We start from the raw sequence: 8,665 nt of genomic DNA, 5'->3' as shown, positions 1-8,665 counted from the left end.
AAAAAAAAAAAAAAAAAATCACAAATATTTTGATAATAGTTGAAATGCTGAGGCAGAAGGATCACTTGAATTAACCAGGCACTCAAAACCAGTCTGGGAACTTTCTAAGACTGTCTTAAACACGGGAGGTAGGGGGAGGGATAAGATGACTCAGTGATTGAAAGCACTTGCTGTATAACCAGAAGACCTGGATTCAGATCCCAGTGACCATGGAACAAGTCAGGTGTGGTCTTGTGTGCCTTATAACCCCAGTGCTGTGTGTACTGGGACAAGAGAATAGGAAGGGCACTGGAGTTCACTGGTTGCCACCCTTGTCAAAAAACAAACACCCAAACAAACAAACCAAAACCCATAAAAACAGACAAAACCCTGATTTCTAGACTCAGGAAGAGTCCTGTCTCAAAGGAATAAGGCAGAGTAAGAGATGGGGGCAGCCAGTCCTCCTCTGCTCTCTACACACATGCACAGTGGGCATTCCCCACACACATCACTATCACATAGCAAAGCTGGGTAGAGAGATGCACACACTTAATACCAGTAATAGGTAGGCCGAGTCGAGAGAATTTCGAGTTTAAGCTCATCCTAGCTTAGGCTACACAATGAGTTCCAGGCCAGCACAGTGAGTCACTTATCTCAAAACAAAACCTGACATAAATATAACCATAAGGGAACCAGAGTCAGCGACTGAATGGGCAGAACCTGTAAACGGTAATTACACACACGTCGGTCAGGCTCCCTAGGCAGCAATCAAGGCAAGCTGTTTCTCATCTCTCAAGTTAGCAAATCTATGTAAAGGTGTGGGCATACAGAGTCTGGGGATAGTTCTGTAAAGAGCTTGTCTAGCACGCTCGAAGACCTGAGTTTCATTGCTCCGGGGCCAGGATGTGTGAGAAGCTGCCCCACGACATGCTCAGAAGCAAGTCAAAAATCAGATGCTGTATGCCAGTCTTTATGTCTGGGAGTGGACTGCAGATCATGAGGTACACACTCCTGATCCCCTGGGGCTCCGTGGTTAGCGAGTCTCGGTTATTTCTTGGGTTCCAGTGCCAGGTAAGCAAACCTTTGGCTTCTGCACACTTCACAGCACGTGCGCGCGCGCGCGCACACACACACACACACACATTTTTCCCACAGCGGGATGCCTAATGGTGGCCATGTTGTACTGGCAGGCTCTGGACAGGCCTTTTAGAAGACAGTTGTGATGATCGCTTCAAAGAGAGCTCTCAGTTCTTTGGGCCCCATGACGTCCACTTCTGAGAATTGTCCTCAGTAACTTTCAGGAAAGTGGGGAAAACTTTCGTATTTAACGATGGAAGTCCTGGGGGTTAATTTCCACAGAGAATTGGAAACTACCTAAATGTCCAGAGAACCTCGGAGGGAGGCCAGGGGGAGGAGCCCTCAAAGTTAGATGAAGCTGTTAGAAAGAAAGTGCACTCCTGCAGAGCTGCACTGTGCAAACAGCAGGACTCCGGTAAGAGAGGCCGAATCACCGAATCACTGTTAAGGCAGAACCGCGGCCAGGAGGAAGAAGCAGGCAAATCTGGGAAATGCTCAAATGTGACCATGGGAGCTCGGAGTCCCTATGCACAGGCTAAAGCCTTTGGAGCCCTGGACCCAAACTAAGAGTCACCCCTGAAATTGTAGGGAATTTGGAACCAAATGTCACAGGTGCAGTTCCCATATGTCCCAAGTTCCTGCCTGAAACCTACAAAGTAAAGGACTCTCTTGCTCCAATTGTCCCACTGCCCCTGTAGACACCGTGTTGCCAATGCAGAACCAGAGGAACAGGGGAACACTGGCTCCTAACCACGTGCAGGAGGTACGCCTGCACCGAGTGGAGTCCATCAGTGACCTACACAGCGGAGGTAAGGGAGCTGGGAAAGGGAGTGAGATGGATGCTGTGGGTACCACTTTCCCGACGGACCGGTTCTCCCTGCAGGCTCGCTACGGCCCTGTCTGGTGGAGGAGGCACAGGCATGGGAGGAGCTTCTGGGTGTCTTACCGCCATCACTGTGCACCCAAGCTGGTCGCAGCCCAGTGTGTGGCCGTGGGGGGTTCCTGCTGCTGCTGGTACTGCTGGTGCTCACCTGCCTGGCGCTGGCCATCGTGGCTGTCTACTTAAGTGGTAGGGACAGGCAGGACCGGGACCCCAGGGCAATTGGAAACAAAGCAATAAAGGGTGGGACACGGGCCAGTGGGCAACCCCTGATGTAGGGCTATGTAGGAATCTGGGGAGGCATGCAGTCTTGACAAGGTCCCACAAATGTCTTCCCATCCCCAGTGCTGCAGAGCGAATCCCTGAGGGTGTTGGCTCACACACTGCGCACACAAGAGGAGACTCTGCTCAAATTGCGTCTGGCTAGCCTCAGCCAGCTAAGAAGGCTCAACTCCAGTGAGGCTCGGGCACCCAGCTGAGATGCCATCTGTATGTGAGACTGTGGGGAGGGGGAAAGGGACTTTTGGCAGGTCTCCGTTCTCCCACTGATGGCTTCATCTACACTACTCCTTTCTGTACAAGCCTGATGTAACTCCACAGCTGCCTGTTTCTCTTGACCTCTTCAGGCCAGGCCTGACCAAGCTCTGGTGCCAGAGTCCTGCTTTGGATAGCCAAAGGTCAGAGGATGGGGCACCAGCCTTTGCCTGGCACCTCCTGTCTGCACCCTCTGGCCACCCCCAGACAGGAGGTTCAGAAGTCTAGAAATAGCTGTCCCGGCTCAGCCACCCACTCTGCCAGGCCTCCCAGTGGGGGGTCCAGTCTCAGCTCTCAAGACAAGTGAGGCTGAGCTGGGGAACTACGTGTCCTGCCATGGAGGACAAAGGTGAGGTAGAGATCTTAGCTGCGGCCAAACCTGGGGTGGGAGACGGGAGGGAGGGAGGGCAGGCAAGACTCAGGATAAAGGCCACAGGGGGCTAAGTATTGTTTAATTCTCTCTTATCTTTAATAAACCAGCACACACATCAATTCTAGGCAGCTTTGCCTACCCTATGCCATGGAGGCCGGGTGCCAGACCCCCAAGGGAAGCAGCCCCATGGGGGAGGGCAAGGTCTAAAAAACAACAGGGATGGTCCTCTCTCACTGCCCGCCCCGCCCGTTAGCCCTCTAGGACCGTTAGCCCTCCAGAATCGGCACACATTTGGTTTCACCTGAGACAAGACAGGAAGAGGCCACAGCCACAGGGCTGAGGGCACATACAAAGGGCTTGAGTCTAAGTGTCCTGACCCTTGACCCTCCCACATTTGTCTATTTTTGGTTTCATCATTAAAAAAATAAAGTGACAATCACTGGCAGGGACCAGTTCTTGCACTGTCTTCTGTTAAAAATATGGTATGGTATGGGTAGCCTTCTCGTTGGCTAGTCTGATTCACAAGATATCTGCCCGCTTGTCCCTTGCACGACTCCGGGCCTTGGTCCGGGCTTTGAAGGCTGCAGCATTGTACAGGTGCTGTCGAAGAGGCAAAGAAGGGAGCACTGTGAACCGAGAGCCCACTCTCAGAGCTATGCCCCTGGGTAACAGAAGGCAAGATAAAGGCGTCCAAGATGCAAACCTTTTCAAAGCGTGAAATCTTGCAGGCCTTCAGGGCAGCAGCATCCAACACTAGCACAGGGCCCAGGCCAAAGATGTCGCGGAGCAGCTCATTGTTCTGAAAACAAGGCCATTAGCTACGGCCAGTCTGAAGCAGTCAGGCTGGGTGGCCCTCCCCGTGTCCCCTCACCTGGAGGTGATAGTGCATGCCGGAGCCCAACACATCTTTGAAGGCTGTGTAGATGCGGTGGCGAGCCCAGCTGTCTATGTAGAGCACTTCCAGTCCGAAGCGGATTGTCTCCTCCTCACATTCACCGCCCTGCAGAGAAGAGGGCCTATGATTGGGATTGGCTGCCATGCCTGGGACGTGTGTGTGTGTGTGTGTGTGTGTGTGTGTGTGTGTGTGTGTGTGTATGAGAGAGAGAGAGCCCCAGCTGTCCCGGAATTTACCAGCATGCCCTTGCCTCCTAAGTGCTGGGATTACAGGTGTGGGCCACCATGCCTAACCCTGGGGACACATTTTTAAGGGACACTCATGTCCTCACACACACCTCGACAAAGTGCAGCACAGCACGGAAAATGGAGCGCTGGCGCCGCCGGTCAATCTTGGCACGGTACTTATTGCTGTCTGTGGCTAGGGTACGCAGAGATCCACAGAGGGCCTCCATGTCCTCATAGACGAAGTCCTCCTGTGTGGGACAATGCAGGCATGGGGTGGAAGCTTACGTTCTTCTGGGACTGAGCGAGGTGCTCCCCAGAGCTTTTCTTCCATTCAACTGCCCTCCTCCTCCTAACCCCTCCTCGGCCTCTCCTGGCAGTTCACCTCTACTCAGAACCCCCACTACAGCAACTAGCATGTGCGTGCATGTGTAAGAGTTGGGGTCACCTCCCCTGCAAGATGACCCAAGACTTGTTTGTTTGTTTGTGGCACGCTTTGCAAACAGCCTGGGATGATCACTGGTGCCAGCGAGCTCTTCCTACTGTCCTTCGCACCTCAAGGTCCCGGGCAAGCTCAAAGAGTAGCGCGATGGCTTCACCAGCAGCAATCCGCAGGTTCACACTTTCACTGGACAAGAGCTGGGGCAGCCGGGGCAGCTGCCTACGGAAAGGGTAAGCTAAGCTTCGTGGACGGGCTGAGGGTCCCTTCACAAACTCCCTCTCCCTCCCAGTGGGCAGCAGCCCTACCTGTCAAGGATATGACTGATGTGGGTACCAGGACAGATGGTGAGCAGCAATGCCCAGGCCTGCAGGGCAGCACAGAGCAGGCCATGGAGGCTGGCAGGAACCAGAGACGCAGCAGAGCCACTAGTGCCACAGGACCAGCTGAAAACACCTTCCAAGCAGGCCAAGCAAGAGACCAGGTCCTAGGAGCACAGGGAGATGGACGCGGCTCGCAGACAGAGCTACTGAGCCAAGTTGCTCTACCACTTGTGCCCAAAGTACACTTACCTGGACATCGGTGGCAGCCACATAGCAGCCCAAACCAAGAGCAGAAGCACACTGTTGGAAAGAGGACAAAGCTAGGCACACAGGTCAACATCAGAAACATCATATGAGTGGAGTCAGAGGACAGGTAGAGCCCAACCCCCTTCCTGGGCACAAAGGACCGATGGGGGTGGAAATACTCACATGGAGCCGGGCAGTGGGGCTTGCCATACTGTCACTGAGTACCGAGATCAGCAGGGGCTGCAGGCTACAGAATAGATCCTCGCCCTTGGGTCCAGGGCCCAACTGCACACAGAGTAGGCCTAGCACAGCAGCAGCCAGGGCCTGTTCTTCACCCTTCCCTACAGGATGCTTTCCAGTTAGCGCATGCGGCAAGCGGCAACACCTGCCTAGCTAGGGTTCCCCAAGTGCCCAGGACTTGACCTTTCTTAAGGCACTTTTCCAGGGCATCCGCCAGAGTGAGGCTGCGCTCCAGCAGAAAGTCCGGAAGTAGGCGGGAGGCCAGGGCCAGGCGCAGGCTCTCCAGGGCTCCTTGACGGGTCTTGGCACTGGGAGGTGAGAAAGGGTTGGTGTGGGTGACACGCCCTTGGTTCCATTTGTCATCGGCTGAACGGGGCCCCGAGTGTCAAAGCTGGCCAGGAGCCAGAGGTACCTCTTGTCAGTCAGGCAGTCCACGTAACCCTTCAGCTTCTCCTCCAGGTTTTCCTGCTGGCTCTGTTCGTCCACGGCTTCCCCACCTGCAAAGCCAGCCGGCCATCACTGGACCCTGCCCTCGTCCAGTGGAGCCCTCACTGAGCCCCTGTCAAACGTCAACTTGCTCTCACCCAGGCAGTCCTCTGCGGTGGTGCTGAGAAGGCTGGGACAGTCACTGGTGGTGCTCCGGGCCTCACTGGCCGCTTCATCCTCACTGGAGCCGGAGTCAGCCTGGGTACTGCTCCTGGCACCTGGAGACATAAAATCCCAATCTGACCAGCTTCCACCGGTGAGGGGTGACTCAGGGCACCTCAGTTAACTTCATGAATGCTATCCCGTCTCAGAGATGAGCAAGCCAAGGCCTGACACCTGGCACTTGAATTAGGAAAAAGGGAAGAAAGTCTATCTGTTAGAGAACACAGGAGCTAGGCCTACCCAGGGACAACCTGGCAGACTCGGTAAATGGGGATCCCAGGAAGGCATGCCTTTTTTTTCCCCCCTCTCCCAGATAGGGCTTCTTTGTGTAGCATTGGCTGTCCTGGAACTAGCTCTGTGGACCAGGCTGGCCTTGAACTCACAGAGGTCCACTTGCCTCTGCTTCTCCAGTGCTACGATTAAAAGGCGTGTGCTATCTCTGCTTGGTGGACACAGTCTGCTTTAAGGACAGCAGGAACCACAGAGTGGCAGAAGGGACTGGGATGAGTCCCAGCGAGGCCTGTGGCCCACTCTAGGTCATGGTCAAAAGTGGGTAATGTAAAGGTTAGGGCTCAGGCTATAGGACTAGGCAGACTCAGGGGTTTAAACTGAGCCTAGGTCTTGTGCTCTCCATTGGCCTATACCATTAGCGCCCCCTGCCCCTCCTCATTAGAGCAGAGGTAAAATCTGACCAGTTGCCCAGCCTCTACAGTGTGGACGACAAGGCACACCGCTCAGGTACAGCAGGTAAAGACAAGTAACTGGCAATGGCTCTGCTCCAGGTCCCTGTGGGTGTGCTGGGCACTCTGTGTTTCAAATATATTGTTTTCTGAGCTCCCTTCGGTCCACTCAGGGCCACCAACTTTAGGTATATACAAGATGGTGCCTCTGAGCCTTGGAAGACCAGAAGAAGCTCTTGACCAGGGTGAGCATCTGAAAAAGTAAACACAGGGACTCGCAAAGTGTCAGTGGGGCAGGACGGACAGACGGCTTGGGAACTCTCTCCAGGGCTGAAGACTGGCTTTGAATAGGGCAGCTACAACGGTAGGCACCCTGGACAGGTTCTGACCCAGTAGGAGCCCTTACATCTTAGGGACATTACTTGCTTGTAAGAAAACGTTCAGCCCACACGTTGTTTTCTGTTCACCTCTTCTCTTACTATCCTACTTGTCAAAACCGCCCAGACGGTCTCATCTGCCGCACTGTATTGTGGTCCCTTTGGCTGCTAGGCCCTTGCGCCAGGTTCTTTACCTTCTCAGGTCTCATCCAGAAGCCCCCCTCTTACAGGGCCTGCCATGATTCTCTCTAAGACCACTCAGTAAGTAAATGCTTTCTGTACTAGCCCTTGTGGAACTGTCACCACCCTATTAAATGCCCCTAGACCCAAGCCACATTAAGGTGGCTGTCAGGTCAAAAATATGCTGGGCAGGCACTATTTCCCAGCAGTTACTTGTTTACCGCAACAGGACATACTTCTGGTTGAGGCTGATAAGAAGTCTCCAGGCTGCTTCGGGCTCTCTGGATGTCCACCTGGTCTCCAGTCCAATTGATAGGGCCCCAATTCTCTACCTTTCCAATCACACTTCCCCGTTTTACAGAACAGACAAAGTCTCTCTGCTAATTTCCTCGTGCAGTCTACCAAATGCACTACTAGTATCTGGCAAAGGGGTTGGCTTCACGCTCTTTCTGGTGTGGTTCTCTACCCCAGTAGCGATGGGAAAGCCTAGGTCCTTCATGCTGGTCAAATCATCGTTGCAGCGCGGGATTTCGAAAAACAGCTGGCAATGAGCTCAAGTGAGGCGCACACGTGGCCAATGCCAGCTGGGGCACGTGCGAGCCTTAGCAGAGTTCTGGGAGGTCACTCTGGGCTGATCTGGGAAGATTCGTCAACTCAGGACCCTCAATGACATCGAAGGGAAACCACGGAACATCCCCCTCTCCCCCGCTCACTACTGAACAATTCTACTGGAGCCCCCGGACTCACCTCCTCCACGGCGCTGACCGCCCTTGCGGAGCGCATTGCCCTTCCGAGCACGAGGCATTCCTGGAACCGGGAATTGGGGACACGGGAAGGGGGCGCGGGGTCAGAGACCCGGAGGGCGGGGACTCCAAACCAGCGAGACGCTGGCCCGTGTGCTGAGCTGAGGCTGGCGAGGACGACAGGAGCCACACGCCGCGCGCGCCACCATCTTCGTGAGGCGCCCCGCCCTGTCAAATGGGTCGCTGGGAAGGTGAGTTCCCGGCCACCAAGTTCAGATCCACATCCATGCGGCCGAAACTACTATCCCCAGGCGTCAGCGTACACAGATTAGCACCGCCCGAGTTGCGCGCAGTGCACGACGGGAGTAGTAGTCCATTCCGGAGACACATAAGCCGACGCCGCTCCAGTTAAACTATGTACCCACAATGCCCTGCGTACCCACTTCGCCCCTCCTTCCCCTACCCCCGCCCGCGCGGTTCATAGTTAACTCAGTTTTCTTCCTCACTAGAAGCATCTGTAGGGCCTGATAACGAAGCACCTGCTTTGAGGCTCCAGGTTTGGCGCTAGGTAGAATAGTGTGGACAAACTTCAAGTAATGAAAGAGTGACTTTATGAAAATACAGATAATAGCTTAGCGTTTAACAGACCTTAGCGTAATCTTGGGGGTGGGTGTTAGGAGGCATGTAGGGGTTGTCTGTCCCTAGATTTTACTTCTTTATAGATACGCTGGGGTATAGGAACAAAGTCCTGGGCTAGTCACCTTAAATGCCTGGAACTTACTCCAAAGCTGCTTTATTGCTTTAAGTCGGATGATCATAGCAGACTC

The 8,665-nt window shown here is 54.1% G+C and overlaps 2 protein-coding genes across 3 annotated transcripts in view; one reads left to right on the top strand and one right to left on the bottom strand.

Annotated features, from left to right (window-relative positions):
* Nucleotides 1-2,896, top strand: part of Lsmem2 (leucine rich single-pass membrane protein 2) — a 4,858-nt gene extending 1,962 nt beyond the window's left edge. The window contains exons 2-4 of the mRNA XM_021205964.2: nt 1,755-1,865; nt 1,940-2,125; nt 2,282-2,896. Coding sequence (XP_021061623.1) covers nt 1,755-1,865; nt 1,940-2,125; nt 2,282-2,415 — 431 coding nt within the window. The 3' untranslated portion in view covers nt 2,416-2,896. The remainder of the gene's footprint in view (nt 1-1,754; nt 1,866-1,939; nt 2,126-2,281) is intronic.
* On the bottom strand, nt 2,835-8,078 carry Ifrd2 (interferon related developmental regulator 2). Of its 2 annotated transcripts, none has more exons than XM_029543125.1 (12): nt 7,843-8,078; nt 5,795-5,914; nt 5,623-5,707; nt 5,394-5,518; nt 5,154-5,311; nt 4,974-5,024; nt 4,710-4,888; nt 4,518-4,623; nt 4,076-4,213; nt 3,715-3,843; nt 3,547-3,642; nt 2,835-3,469 (listed from the first exon to the last, which is right to left on the bottom strand). In XM_029543125.1, the coding sequence occupies exons 1-12, from the start codon at nt 7,898-7,900 to the stop codon at nt 3,353-3,355; spliced, it is 1,362 nt and encodes a 453-aa protein (XP_029398985.1). In that variant the 5' UTR covers nt 7,901-8,078; the 3' UTR covers nt 2,835-3,352. The 2 variants fall into 2 exon arrangements, with proteins under 2 accessions (XP_029398985.1, XP_021062278.1); XM_021206619.2 differs by having other exon boundaries at nt 2,835-3,443; nt 7,843-8,076.
* Nucleotides 8,079-8,665: the final 587 nt, after the last annotated feature.

Source organism: Mus pahari, chromosome 10 (genome assembly GCF_900095145.1).
Source record: "Mus pahari chromosome 10, PAHARI_EIJ_v1.1, whole genome shotgun sequence".
Classification (NCBI taxonomy): Eukaryota; Metazoa; Chordata; class Mammalia; order Rodentia; family Muridae; genus Mus; species Mus pahari.
The sequence above is the reverse complement of the archived record's forward strand: the minus strand, read 5'-3'. Positions and strand labels throughout refer to the sequence as shown.

Coding starts and splice junctions, on each gene's coding strand:
- Ifrd2 (XM_029543125.1), bottom strand. CDS start 7,900: ATGCCTCGTGCTCGGAAGGGCAATGCGCTCCGCAAGGGCGGTCAGCGC. Junction 5,025..5,153: donor GCCCCACTGCCCGGCTCCAT/GTGAGTATTTCC, acceptor TCTTTCCAACAG/TGTGCTTCTGCTCTTGGTTT. Junction 3,643..3,714: donor GCATGCACTATCACCTCCAG/GTGAGGGGACAC, acceptor CCTTGTTTTCAG/AACAATGAGCTGCTCCGCGA.